Source organism: Notothenia rossii, assembly GCF_949606895.1.
Source record: "Notothenia rossii genome assembly, chromosome: 8".
Lineage (NCBI taxonomy): Eukaryota > Metazoa > Chordata > Actinopteri > Perciformes > Nototheniidae > Notothenia > Notothenia rossii.
In genome coordinates this window covers 70990195-71005053 of record NC_136906.1, presented here as the reverse complement: position 1 = coordinate 71005053, position 14859 = coordinate 70990195, and the positions used below count along the sequence as shown (strand labels likewise).

General features: G+C 42.5%; 1 protein-coding gene across 1 annotated transcript; it reads left to right on the top strand.

Moving 5' to 3' along the window:
• Positions 1-5223: 5223 nt before the first annotated feature.
• Positions 5224-10437, top strand: LOC307016269 (uncharacterized protein). The gene is made up of 21 exons (XM_079645308.1): positions 5224-5370; positions 5448-5518; positions 5602-5697; positions 5779-5903; positions 6312-6455; positions 6535-6621; positions 6709-6873; positions 6950-7046; positions 7131-7348; positions 7431-7587; positions 7865-8115; positions 8198-8315; positions 8441-8640; positions 8709-8823; positions 8876-9075; positions 9149-9246; positions 9327-9457; positions 9549-9738; positions 9925-10066; positions 10151-10271; positions 10342-10437. The coding sequence occupies exons 1-21, from the start codon at positions 5351-5353 to the stop codon at positions 10410-10412; spliced, it is 2817 nt and encodes a 938-aa protein (XP_079501434.1). The 5' UTR covers positions 5224-5350; the 3' UTR covers positions 10413-10437.
• Positions 10438-14859: the final 4422 nt, after the last annotated feature.

The following is a 14859-nucleotide window of genomic DNA, read 5'->3' as shown; positions in this document are numbered from 1 at the left end:
ATCTACCCAGAGCTATCTGCAACAGCTAACATCTACCCAGAGCTATCTGCAGCAGCTAACATCTACCCAGAGCTATCTGCAGCAGCTAACATCTACCCAGAGCTATCTGCAGCAGCTAACATCTACCCAGAGCTATCTGCAACAGCTAACATCTACCCAGAGCTATCTACAGCAGCATACATATACCTGGAGCTATCTACAGCAGCAGACCTGCCAACCCTACCGAATTGGGCGGTAGTCTAATGCTTTTGACATGTTTCTACCGCCTACCGACTTAGCTGGCTTTCCCTACCGTTTTCAATCTTCCCAAACTATAACAAATAAAAATGACACTACATAGACACTGGACTCGACTTTTGGCGGACACCGTTTGCAGCGTGTCAAAAACAAAAGCAATGGTGTTCGGACCATTGTCAGACATATGTTAAGCAGCAATCCTCAATTAAGCCTGACACTGGCTGGTCAGCCAGTGGAACAGGTAAACGAGACTAAATTGCTTGGCATTGTTCTTGATTCTAGTTTACGGTGGACAAAGCAAATTGACAATATCGTAACTAAAATGGGAAGGAGCATAGCTGTGGCGAGAAAATGTACAAAGTATGTAACACCAACCACTTTGAAACAAGTCATTCAGTCTCTGGTTTTGTCACATCTTGAGTATATGGTCATCAGCAGCAAAAACACATTTACAGAAATTACAAATAGCTCAAAACAAGGCTGCCAGACTAGCTCTCCACTGTTCGAAGCGCACTCATATTGGAGTTTTGCATAGAAAGCTATCATGGCTTCCAGTTGAGAAACATCTGCAATCTCGTGTTATCACTTTTCTAAAAAAATTCCAATTTAGCAAAAAACCACTGTATTTTTATGATCAAATAGTTTACACAAGAGACGAGCATGACCATAAGAATAGACAAGCTACATCAGGCCATCTACTGGCACCTAAACCCAGGACAAATCTTCTGTGACTTATAGAGCTATAAAGAAATGGAACTCATTGCCAAACTACCTTGCTGAAATAGAGTCCAGAGCCTCTTTCAAGAAGAGATTGAAGGGCCATCTACTTATGACCATCTACCCTTGTGAGCTGTGAACCCTAATTTAATTTAATTGATCACATGTTTTTGATGATATTGGTGATGTTTTTAATGTTGTTAATGATGTCAGGACTTATGTCCTAAATGTTGCTGTATTATTGTTGTATTGTTTTAAGTGTCGGACCCCAGGAAGAGTAGCTTTTGTGGAGCGCAAAAGCTAATGGGGATCCTTAATAAACATAAACATAAACTCCCAACCCGTCACATGTTGACGGTCGGTCGGGGCCCCTCCCCGTCACACTATTACGGACAGGGTACCCCTTGAGAGTCAGTTTTCAACGGGCAGGGCGTCCCATAGACCTCCCATAGCGTTGATAATAGACTCCATGAGAAGTCTCCTGCAGTATCAATACTAATTCGGCTGATTTTTATATTTGATCCAATCGGTATATTGGTATATTTACACCATAATGGTGGACAGCTGATAGAAAGGGACATAATCTTTATTTATTGAATGTTCAATACCTGACAAGGTTGGAGATGAAAAACTTGAGTCGCCGGTTCCTCAACAGTGCATTACAAGACATCTATCATTATGTGTGTATACCTCCACCATTAAACTGTTGTATTCTGCACATTTCTTATACTATCTACATACATCTTATAAGAGTATAATACATATGTATAATATCAGTTAAAATAAGTGCCTAAACATACAGTAGTTAACATTGCAGGAAAGCAATATATTAGTACTTTGTCAGGCTTAATATGTATACCCCCAAAGCTTTTTTCTTACTCAAAAGAAGACCTTAACCTAAAGTATTCTTTAATGTTTGAATAAAGCTTTATTAGTTTGTCTGTCTGTGTCTCCTATTAATATCTAATAATAAAAATAATAAAATGTAATAACGTGCTTTAACCACTAGGTGTCCCTTTCTATCAGCTGTGCACCGTTATGGTGTAAATATAGCCAATCAACCAATTGGATCAAATATAAAACTCAGCCAAATTAGTATTGATACTGCGAGGAGACGTATATTGTGAAGAGAAATTGAAGATGTTGTGTAATTGCTGATATATTTATGATCCATCAAAGACATAAAGACCCTAGGATTTGAGCAAGGATTTTGGTATAATGTACAATACTACTAAGTCCCTTTGAGAAGGAGAACAACTTCAGAGGCTGGTCTTGAATACACCCTGGGTGAACCAGTGGAAGTACGGGGGATCACCCGTGCTTCCACTTTACGGACCCTGTTGTCTTGTGTTGCAAGGTATTCTTGTCGCCAAATGTGGGACAGCTCTGGAGGACGGGCAGGAAGGCTGCGACGGGACAGCTCCGGATGAAGGGCAGGAGGGTGGCGTAGGCCACGATGGGACCCCTCCAGAGTCAGCTGGATCGCCGGAGGTGCAGGAGTACTGGGATCGGGAGACTGTAAGACCCCGGAGGGGACAGGTTTCGGAGTAGGCGTGACCATAACCATTGTCGGCGGGACAGGAGTCGGCGGGACAGTAACCCGTGTCGGAGGGACATGTGTAGACGGGACCCCCAACGGAACAGGTGGCCGATAGGACAGGGTGTTGAAGAGTTGGAGTGTCCACTCGCTCTTTGATGTGCAGATTGTTAATTCAAGGGTCAAAAAGAGATGTATGTCCATTACACAGCACGTTTTTCCTGTAGACATTGACGCTGTCTAGTTTGTGGGCTTTTCCAAGACAGACTTCTCCTATGATCACCCTAGGTCGAGGCGTTGAGCATACGGGGCGTTGTGGGGTCCATTGCACAGCCCCCGAACTTTATGTGCCTGTGGTATATCTCGGCCAAGCAGTATGAGAATGTCGGCAGTAGAATCTAGTGCAGGGATCTTGTCCTCAACCCGGTTGAGATGTGTGTAGTGTTTTGCGATCTCAGGCGTGGGAATTTCAGACTTGTCATCTGGGACCATATCACATTTGATTAGAGTGGGAAGTCAAATACACGTTTTGCCATCCAATGCCTCCATTATGTAATTGTTTGCTCGTCGCTTCAAAGACTCCTGTCTTCAGTGTGTAGGATGCTGTGTCATCATAAATGTCAAAGAGTTCAAAAAACTTTGTTTTTGCCAAGGACTTATTGCTCTGCTCATCTAGGACAACATACATTTTGACAGCTCTCTTTCTCTGGCCTGCTGGACACACTCTGACTAGACAAATCTTGGTGCATGATCTTGGCCTTACTTCAGTCCCACAGATGTCAGTGCATTTTGACGTGACAGCGAAAGGAGGAGATTCGTCTTGCTCCCCGCCTTGATATCTTGAGATTACGGCAGCCCCTGTTGTCCATGTAGCCGGTCCTGGATGTAGTGCAGTAGGGTGGCGGTCACTGTTGCCCTCTCTGCACTGAACCTTTTTGTCACAGTCTTTGACTTGGTGGCTGGTTGATGCACAACACCTAAAGCAAATGTTTGAATCCTCAAGATAGGCTTTTCTCTCATCCAGAGATGTATACCTGAAAACACGGCAATTCATGAGAGGGTGTGGTTTGTGGTGGAGTGGACATTGCTTATCTGGGTCGACAGCTCTTTTTGCTGCTGAGCTTTGATAGCTGTTATCAAAGTCTGCTGAGACCTCTGTCCTCCTTACAGAGAGTGGCGTTCTCATGTTGGGTTTGAAAGGCTCCTCAATCTTGCTTATACTCGGACCACCTGTGAGCTGGGCAAAGCTTGGATCGTTGAGTATCTTGGCCTGGTCACAAACATACTTTGCAAAGATGAAGAATGGTGGATACGATACTCTGTGTGTTTCTTTGTAACGTGATGCTAGAGAGACCCACTTGTCATGCAGGGAATAGGGCAGCTTTTGGAAGATTGGGGTTATACCACGAGATGTGTCTAGTTCAGACCAGGCAGAAATCCATCTGCCTTGGCGGCTTCAAGCTCCAGAAGAATGTCTCCCAGCTCCCCCTAAACTTTTCTCTGTAGTTGATTTTTGTGAAATCATCGCCTTTTTTGAGGAGTGCATTTTCTATTGCTTCAGGTGACCCATAACAATCTTCCAACCTTTGCTATAGCATATTGACACCTGCTGCCGCATTATGGATGGGAACCGATCTGATTCTCTTTGCATGTTCAGAGGATTTCGGTCCAAGCCATTTACACAGGAGGTCAAGCTCTTCTCTTGATGACAGGTTCAAGCCCTCTGTGGAACTGAGGAATGATGCTTTCCAGGCCCAATATTTTTCCGGCTGGTCATCAAACTGCAATAGCCCGGAGCTAACCATTTTCCGACGTATTAAATACTTGGCCAAATCATCTGTAGCTGATGAACGAGACTCATTGGCTCTGGGTGAAACATCTGCATGTGGCTGAGCAGGTTGATGAACATGACTGGATGGTCTTGCTGCGTGTGACTGCTCATGAAGGCTGTAGATGTTTCTGGATGGACCTTCAGCAGGGCTATATATCTGGCTGGCATCTCGCTCCTGATTGTGTGCATGTTGAGCAGGTAATTTAGGAAATCCACCTTCAATGAACTCACGTGGCTGTACAGCACCTCTTCCCATGTAGCCTTTAGCTTGCTCACCGTCGTCCATTGGTTGCTGGCGCCCCGGTGTGGGTATGGGTTGTAGTGGCTTTGAGTCTTGGTGAGAGTCAGGTGCTGGATTCCCCTTGTACCACTCAGTGTACGCACTCTTTAGGCTTGCACGATCTGGATCTCCATATGCACCCTCAGCAGCTGCTTCGAGAACTTCAGCTTCAGCGATGTCAACTGCAGCAGCACTTTCTAGCCGCAATGTGTTGAGACTAGCTTTAACAGAGTTCCTGCAGGTTTCACCAACTCAAATGTAAGACTTTTTAAGACCTTTTTAAGGCCACTTTGAAGAGGATTTAAGACCTATTTCACGGCAATAGATTATGAAGGAAAATTGCTATGAAAGAAGAAATACGTCCCATAATTACTTACAAAGTAAATGTATTAATGTTCAACATAAGAACGATGACTGAACATAACAGCATAACAGTACACAGAACTGTTTTAGCGTGTTAGACAAAAAGTGTGTATGTGTGTGTGTGTGTGTGTGTGTGTGTGTGTGTGTGTGTGTGTGTGTGTGTGTGTGTGTGTGTGTGTGTGTGTGTGTGTGTGTGTGGAGAATCCTTAACAAGCCTCACCTGTGCTTTGTCGTTAGGTGGAATATAAAGCAGCTGCTTATGTCTCAGTTAATCATCCAGTCCCCTTCCTTTTAGACTTATGTTTTTGTTGGAAGGTGTGCTGGACATTGACACACTCTGATACTGACTGTATTCTTTTTGGTTTTGCTGCTTACAAACTGCACCATGCTGAGGCTTGGAAACATGTTAGTTACATTTCTTGTAGATTTATTTCTATGTGTGTACTTAATTGTCTCTAAATGATTGGTTTTATGTGTTCAAGTTTGTTATGGATGGCTGCAGCTATCATCTTGGGTCAAGCCAGGCCTAATTTGAAGCTAAATTCACAATCAAGTAAGCTTCAATTCTCATTAAGTCATTTTATACAGCATATTAACTCGGTTTACATTCTCCTCACAAACCTTTTCTTTTAACAGGCAGTGGGTTAAGGTCTGACTGTGCCGCAAATGTAATGAGACTCTCGTTGGACAAGGCTTTAGCAGTGGGAAACCAGCTTGAGGTGGAGGCTATCAGTAAGTACTTACACTGCTAATAATGAGCTGATTGGTTCATCACTGAGGAAAGGGGTCCCTGACAAAGCTTTCTCCCCTCAGATGGCACCAAGCACATTTTGTTGACACCTAGCATGGCTGCTCAGTGTGGATACAGCATGGAGTCTGACCCGTGGGGTAACACCAGAATCTACACCTCCCTGATGGGCTGCTTTGTGGACAACAAGGTTTGTTTTGAGCTAAAGTGGTTTAACAGCATTCAATGTCATTTTCTACCAAATTTAGTTGGGGCCACATGTGCTAATTCTGTCTCGAGTGACTGAATTAATGGCTCAACAAGCACATGGTTACTCCCATTTTTGTGTTTCCCTGAATTTAATTTTTAACCCTTTACCCTTAAAAGACACGAAGTAAATTTCCCTTTTTTGTTTGGTACATCCCTAAAATGTTAACACTGCTCCACTCAAAACTGTATTCATCTGCTAGGTACTCTCTTGACTCATTTGTTGCATACACAAATATCCATTTAGACTTCAAATGTGTCCCTGAAGGCAAGGATATTACATTTTCAATGACAAAAAAGCTGGAACCAAAGAATATTAGGGATTTTCTCTTAATTTGTTATATATTTATAGGATGATGCTACATTTAACGTTGGCTTGAGACTCCAGATGTACGGCGAGAATCTATCAGACGTGGTCAGTCATGACGTGTATCAGACTTGCAGCTACACTCGCTGGGCCTCCAGGGAGATCCTCTGCGACAGGAACTACATGGAAGTAGGTCATCTTTACATTGATGATTCCACCATCTTGTGTGTATGGAAACGAATGCTAAAACCACCATTTTCTGTTTTAGGTTTCGCACCACATGGCTAACCTTGATGCTGAAGCTAAGGGTCAGACTCGGGATGGTAAAGACGACAAGCTCAACGCCAATCCTGAAGTATGTTGAATTAAACTGTTCAGATACTACAGTTTAGTTCCTCCCTACACCAATGAGGATTTAATTTTTATTTGTTCTTTCCTGTAGGCCTCTGGTGCATCACAAGGCATCTGGAAGATGACGTTTTACACCCCAGAACCAGTGGCCATGGTGCTGCAAGAGGCTGAACAAGCCGGCTACGCTGCCAAAACTACCTCTAGTCGTCTGGTTATGCGAAGCCCGTACAATACAGCAGAGACTTATTCAGAGGATGTAAGCAACACACTCCTATACAGTGTTTCTTTCCTTTCCCTCCTTGTCAAGTATATTAAACCTCTCCTCTCTTTAGGTGGCTGGAATCCCCATGGAAGTTTTCAGGGTGAGCGCCTACTACATGGCACCACAGGGTCTGAATGTGGTGAACTTGGCAGCTGCTTGTCCCAAAGGTGAGTCCTGAGCAACATATTGCCTTCACAGTAAGCTTAATAGTTGCACAGTTAACCCCAACAGCTCCATTTTGTAATTAACAGGTGGCGTCCTCTTCACCGAGGATATGATCTCTTGGCACGTACCTCGCCGTTTGACTCCTCTGTTGGACGGCAGAATTACAGTCTCAGAAATGCACATGGGCATCAACGGGCAGAGGCTTGATAGATCTCAGATGGTCGCACGGGGGTACACACTGAGCACCACAGACTTCCACATCGTCGTCGAGATCCCAGTGGGCTCGCCTGATGGTTACTACAAGGTTGGGGGAAATCTCTAGATTAGAAATGCAAGAGTCACTAGTGCATTTGCATGTTTTATTGAAATGTCATGAATTATTGCAGAGCCATGCCCCAGATGACCAGTACCACATCACCTACTTTGTGGAGCCCATGCTAGAGGTACTGTGGAGGGAAGATGACACCCAAGATGATACCAGATACAAGGTTTTGTTCCCCATCATGACCCCTTTGATGCCTCAATCTCCCCAATTCCAGGATGGTAAGTCACATTTTCTAGTGAGCATGAAAAAAATGTTGGCGACCAAAAAGAGGTTAGACTTTTACCTAGCTTTGGATCAACAAGTCTGACACAAACTCGAGGCCTGTTTCAGTGGTCAGTTTTGCCAAAATGGTGTGTTTGTATAGGAATTCAAGAAAGCCAAGTACAGTATAATCCACTTTTGCTTACAAAGAGTGCCTTTTTTTAATTGTGTTTTTTTTTTTTTTTTAAAGTAGCACTCAAGCCAACTACTCAATTGTTCTCTATCAACGTTCAGGCAGGTTTAGAATTTGTAAACCTGCCACGTTCTGTTCCTCAGACACTGTCCCAGAGACTCGGGTGTTCAGCGTTCTCTTGGGAACCTTCCTCCATGACGTTGAGCTGAGGAACATCACCTTCTCCACCGGGGTCCTCACTGTTGAGGAGAGCAATGCCAAAGGCTTCACAGTCCAGGAACACAGCTTGGCTAATGGCTCCAAGATTTTCTCTCTTCAAGTGCCCTTTGATGCCGATGTTGTCTTAAAACATGTATGTGACATTATAGATTCAAAATATCACTTTGTACCAGCATATTTTCAGTGTTGCTGAGCTTTTATTTCATTTGTTGCAGAATCCTGAGCGCATGGTTACATCCTACTTCCTCCCTCTGATCTTTGGGTTGATCATCCTGCCTGAAGAAACTCCTTTTGCTCTCCCGGTCGACCTGCAGGCCTCTCTGCAGGATGTTGGTGAGATCATATTGAATTTGCTTTTGACAATATCTTTATGCAAATTGTGTTTTCTAAAATTAAAGCAAACATATTGGAGTAAAAGCTACACAATCAAATGGATAATGCATGTTTTGCTGCTTTAGTGCTACCCATCATGGCTGGCACCTGTGACCAGAACCAGTTTTACATCAGTGTGACGTTCGGGAGTCACGGCTCTAATTTCAAGGCTATCGTTGGACCTCGAGAGCTGACGGCTGAGATGGCTGAAGACTACAATTTCTATGAGAACGGCACACACCTCAGCCTCATTCTGCCATACACTGCCAAGGACGCTGTTTTCGAGGTATGTCAAAACTACAACATCCCACCATAGATCTTCTGCATTGGCCAATTTGACTTTCTTTTCCACAGCTGCTCACTGCAGAATCAGTCAAATCCAGAATTGACCTGCTTCTGTTGGATCGTACAAACGACTGGGTGCTTGCTGATCTCTATCTGGCTTGCTACTTCCCCTTAAAAGCAACTGGTAAGATGTGACATCTAAGTATATTTGCTGCTTTAATTGATGGATTTTTGTTGCTTTACACATTGCCTGCTTCTTCCTCCAGAGTGCCACCCCAATGGCACAATGACCGCTGTGGCTGTGAAGGTTGAATCTACTCGTAATCTGGAGCCAAGTCAGCTGACGCTAAAGGACCAGTCCTGCACACCACAGTTCAGCGACGATCGCTTTGCATATTTCTCCTTCAGTGTGGATACCTGTGGAACCACCAGAACGGTGAGTGTGAATCACATTTAAATATCAAAAGGGATTTTTGTCAAATGTTTATGTTTTTTTTGTTGTTAAATAGTTTTTTGACAACTACATGATGTATGAAAATGAGATCCGCCTGTCTTACAACAACGCCAAAGGAGCAGCCAACACATCACCAGTTGATCCTGATTACAGGTAAAATATTTGATTCTGTATAATTGGAGATGAACACCTTCAATGTATGCGTTTTATATATTTTATTTTTCCCCTAATAGGCAAACCATTTCCTGCTTCTATGTGGTCAATGAGACTCGGACTGTTGCCTTCAGCGCTAAACCAAGAACCTATGAGCCCGCTGCAGAGATCGGCACCGGGCAGCTGATGGTGCAGATGAGGCTAGCCCAAGGCATGGTGGAATTTTACAACATCTTGTTCATGCATACAAAACACTGTAAATGTCCAGGCCTCCTTTCTCTAACGGGACTCTTCTCCTGCAGATCCATCCTACGAGCTCTTCTACCAAGCAGAGGATTATCCAGTGGTGAAATATCTGCGGCAGCCTCTGTATTTTGAGGTGGAGCTGATGCATTCTACCGACCCGCACTTGGAACTCATTGCTGAGAACTGTTGGGCAACCCTTTATGAAGATGGGACATCTCTGCCAAGCTGGGACATCATTGTGGACAGGTAATGTTGTGCAAAACTAGCTACTTCCCTCAGTTTCTTTGCAACATGTTCTCTACTTATGTAATATTGACTAAGACCTTTGGTCAGAAGAGAGTTGTTTAAACATTGTCTTAATGATCCACTAAAACATTCTAATTTCATTTGTTTAACTTCTGCTTTATTTTAACTTTCGAATTCCTTCACTAGCTGTGAGAATCGCGATGACAGCTATGCCACAGTTTTCCATCCCGTTGTGAGTGACTCCAGAGTTTTAGTCCCGTCCCACATCAAGCGCTTCTCTGTAAAGATGTTCACTTTCACTAAAGATGACGAGGTTCTGAAAGACCAGGTAAGACTTGTAAATCCAAATCAGGAGTCTTTTGGCCACTGCTGCATGTAGCCCTGTGTAATAAATCATCTTGTCTGTCCACAGATCTATGTCCACTGTGAGGCAGTGATTTGTGACACAAGCAGCCAGGCAGATGGTTCCTGCAGAGGCCAGTGTGTGCATCCTCCAGGTCAGAGCTACTCAAGACCTGCAGGTGTAAAAAGGGGTAAGTGATCGAGTCTGATCAAATGTAGTTGATCTGGATGTGCAGCTGGTAATCTTTACTTGTTTTGCAGAGCGAAGAAGCACCGACTCAACACGCCAAAGGCAGATTTCCTCTGGGGCAATTATTCTGTCCAACCTCTGAATAAAAATAAATAACAAATCTTAAACTTCTTGTCCATAATCTTTTTATTTGCAGTTTGTATCAAAGCTCTAAATACACTTTGCTTTCAAACGTTCATTACAGTCACACTATCTTCAGAGGTGGGAAGTAGTACAAATACTTCATTGCTGTACTTAAGTAAATTTCTCTGGTATCATTACTTTAATCCACTATTTTTTTTTATGACTTTTTACTCTTACTTAACACAAATACCTGTACTTTTTCAAAACTGGCTCGTAACTTTAGTTTTAATCTGCGTTTGGTGGTGTGATCATTAGTCATTGCTTGCCTGTTAACAAGATCCGTGTATCCATTTCCTGGTCTCCTTTAAACAAGAGCGACCAATGAGAACTTTGTCATTTTTCCGTTGAGCATCGAAACAGTAATTAGCTAACAATGACATTGTTCTATTATAAAGTCATTTACTCTGTGAAACAGTTGGTAGTCAGTGGCGGCGCCAGAGATTTTCTCTAGGGGGTGCTGTGGGGTAGCTTGACGTTTCATAGAGGGTGCCCAAACTTTAAGGGTTCCCCATTAATGCACCAGCGCTACAGTTGTATTTTCTACTGCAACTCATACTTGTCAACCCTCCCGATTTTCGCGGGAGACTCCCGATTTCATTGCCCTCTCCCGGTTTCCTCCCGGGGTCATAATTCTCCTGATTTCTCACAAAATCAAATTTACACACAACTGTTTCCACTCGGACTTTAATTCAGCTGAACCATTGTTTGGTTTCCATGGTAACACGTCTCTTTAGTGCAACTGAAAGTCTGACAGGGTGAGGCAGAGTCACAGAAAACAGAACAAAAATCGACAACTACTCTACTCTCTGCTCACTCCTTTCCTGCCCACACATATGCTCCATCAAGGATGGTGCTACAGGCCGCAGGGCATTGCACTTAGATTAACATTAAGATGCTTATATTGTAGTTCTAACAGCTCCGGCGATCCACTAGCACCCCCCCCTCAACCTACATATGAAACGGAAACAGATTTACTATTTCTTTATAGATATTTAAAAAATCACTCCCCTTTTTAAAACAAAACGTTTGAGACCCACTGAGATAACTAGACGAAAGTTAACTATCTAAACACAGAGTCCTTTACTTCACCTGAGCTGAGGTTATTTGAGACTCTCAGTCTGACAGGAGAGAGTTCTCCCTCCACTTTGTTGTTGAAAAAGCTCCTTATATCCGTTAGCTTGGCTAGCTAGCACCAGATGCTAACTACAACGATCTCCGGTAGAGACCCACCGGTGCTCGCGCAAGCACACAAAATGGCTCGTGCCACACACACAGAGCAGAGCTTGAATGAAACACAGAGAGCCAGAAGTAAGCTACTTGTACTTACGAGGCCTATTATGTGCAGAATCCCTCTCGCTTTCAGGTGGTTTTGATTGAGTGTCCACACGTGGACGTTTAAGGACTAAAAAACGATCCCTTTGTCACTTTGCTGTTAGCAAATAATTTGGCGCTCCAGCTAACATGAAGTCACTAAAGTGTCACAAAGTAATTTAGCCTATGGGTAGGTAAAAAATCTAATGGGTGCTGGCCATGGCCTAATCACCTGTGTTGGCTTTATGTTTTTGGTCAAACATTTGTTTGTTTCACATTTGCATTGATGTAATCAATAATTTTTCTAATTTAATAAAAAAAAAAAAAAAATCGAAAAAAAAAAAAAAAAACATATTTATTGGGGGTGCTTAGGGGGTGCTTCAGCACCCCCTAGCTCCCCCCCTGGCGCCGCCCCTGTTGGTAGTTATGGGTATTTTTACTTGAGTACATTGTGAAGCCCATACTACACTTTTACTTGAGTAAAGAGTTTAGTCAGTACTTTACTAAGTATTTTTAACCACGAGTATCTGTACTTGAGTAAAGGATGTGTGTACTTTTGCCATCTCTGACTATCTTTTACTAATGGATGTCTTTATGGAGCCTTTACCTAAGGTGCATTTCCTTTAAAACTTTGTGGAGCTTGTGCAGTACATCTTAATGTGTTGCAAAAACTCGGAATCTACTTTCTCACTTTTCCCATTGTCTGTGCATAAATATTGCCAGTTTCTTGTAGGCCAATAATGGGTTTAGAAAGTATTTGATGGTGCAGATGCTTGGTGATAATTTTATACAGTTAATGTCCTTAAAACAAATGTAAATGAGTCTTTGCATTAATAGCGTGCTACACTTTTTAAAAAAGCTATTCCAATATTCCAAACTGGTTTTACTTTTCCACCCTGTCATGCCTTTTTAATCGTTTGACCTTAAGTCACCCTCTGTCCCTGAGATGCTGCCAGCTTCTGGTATTGCTCGCAGCATATCAAACTGAAATGGGCTTTAATAATGCCACTGCAGGTGAAACCCACCTTGCTCTGTAAACCCTCTGGATTTTATTGTATCCAATGTTTATCAAGTGAGATGATGGAAAAATCAACCTCACTGTCTTGTAAGGGATTTGCAACAAAGCAGATGATTGTACACACCCCCCCGCCCGGAAGAATTTCCTGACATGAAGATGCATGTCTAAATGTGAAGAAATACACTCAAGCCCTGTTGGCATGTATCAGAATGAGGCAGCCACCAGTATGCTAATTACTGGTCACTTATGGACTAACAATGCCTAGCTTCCAAAGACTGAGCTCATTGTGCACACTGCAAAATCAGTTGTGCATGACTAACTTAAAGGTCCGCTATTATACTGTTTTTCATCAATATTTATAGGTTATAGGTCTCAGATATATACAAAACATGTCTCTGAAGTGTTTGGCTCAAAAATACCCAACAGATCATTGTAGCATTCCATAATTCCATTCCATATTCCTCTGTTTCAGCCCTGTTTCAAAAGTTCTGATTCTGTGTCTGTTACTTTAGATGAAAATAAGGAGCCACTCAAAGGAGATTCAGGTGATAAGGTGGGCGAGTGTTAGATTGGTTGGTCAAAAAAACCTTATGACAAAGTGGCCAAAATCTGATCAGCTCATTTTTTCAAACTGGTTTTTATATAAATGGACCAGGACAAAAAGAGCTAATCTTTTTTTCTGAAACTTTCAGAATCTCTTGGGGACACATTTATGTATACAAGACATGAAAAAGTGGATTTTGCATAATAGGTGACCTTTAAAGTTAATTACCTAGTTTACAATTACATTCATTCTTAGTGCCAATTTCAATGGTGTTCCACTGTGCCCTCTCCAACATGTTGTGGCTTAAAGAGGCCCTATTGTGTTTTCAGAATTCAAATTTGTATTTTGTCCCCCTGTGACCTGTTTACATGCTTTAATGTTCAGAAAGGTCTTTCTTTTTCTCATACTGCAGCACCTCTTTTCACCACTTAGGCTAAGACGCCAGGGTTGCGGTCGGATAATCCAAAAATCAGCTCCTAACGTCTAACCCTATCGTCTATCCCTTGACCAGCGGACGTCATAAATGTGCGTCTGCTGCTGTGGGGAAACTACAGTTTTCTATACAACGGACTACATGGATGTTTAATAAGAACGAGGGACTACTGTAAACTCATCTAGAGACTCTGCACCGTGCTCTGATGCTGTTGTTTTATGCTTTATGAACGTGGACAACAGAGAAACATATTCTTCATGACCAAAGTTGGAATTGAAATAAAAAAGGAAAGGGAAATTTATGCTCGTCACCCTCTCCCTCCAATCCACATTAATACAAATGATACCAATACGTATGATTGTATGAAAAGATCTCAAAATAAATACAAATGTATTTATAATAAACATTAGTCCTTAACATCTATCACTGTGTATATCACCATTCAAACATCTTTTAAAAGTTGAACAAACTCCACACAGCTCAGTAAAGAAAGAAATGTTGACTTTATTTGATAATTTCAATAAAAACTAACGTTCATATTTCTGTTTTTGATTATAATACTGATGAACGTTCAAGACAAAGCACTTTGGCAAGTTACTGTAAGGGAAACTTCTGTAGCAATGGATAGTCAGGACTCAGAGAGACACGAGGAGAGTTGTAGCTTTGATTTCAAACACTGATGGTTTATTACGAGTATCAGCCGGAGGATTCACATCACAACTCACACAGCCAGAGGTTCTGACTGCACGGGAGAGTTGCCACGTCAATTCTGAAGCGCCTCTCTCTTGCTAGACCTTTTAACTGGTTCACAGAGAGTAATCAACATAGTTGAGGAGATAGCCTAAACATCTGGGAACACTGAATCACTTGCGTCTGATCCCTATGGCCTTGAAGATTACACCTTGGAGTCCACAAACACCTTCCAGCGTTCTCACAACCATAAACCATTTGTGACCGAGAGTTGCCCAGTCATAAACTGGGAACAACATATGGCTGAAGCAGCCCATTCCGTGAGATAACAGACGTCAGGGTTGGTCATAAACGTCAAAGGGCATAAAAAGGTTAGTTATCTAGGAGTAAAGGAGAATTATTCCCTAACA

Excerpts from the sequence above, each read along its gene's own strand:
- LOC307016269 (XM_079645308.1), top strand. The coding sequence starts at position 5,351 with ATGCTGAGGCTTGGAAACAT. Across the intron at positions 5,371-5,447 it reads ATGCTGAGGCTTGGAAACAT|TTTGTTATGGATGGCTGCAG; the intron begins GTTAGTTACATT and ends TATGTGTTCAAG. Across the intron at positions 7,588-7,864 it reads ATCTCCCCAATTCCAGGATG|GCAGGTTTAGAATTTGTAAA; the intron begins GTAAGTCACATT and ends ATCAACGTTCAG.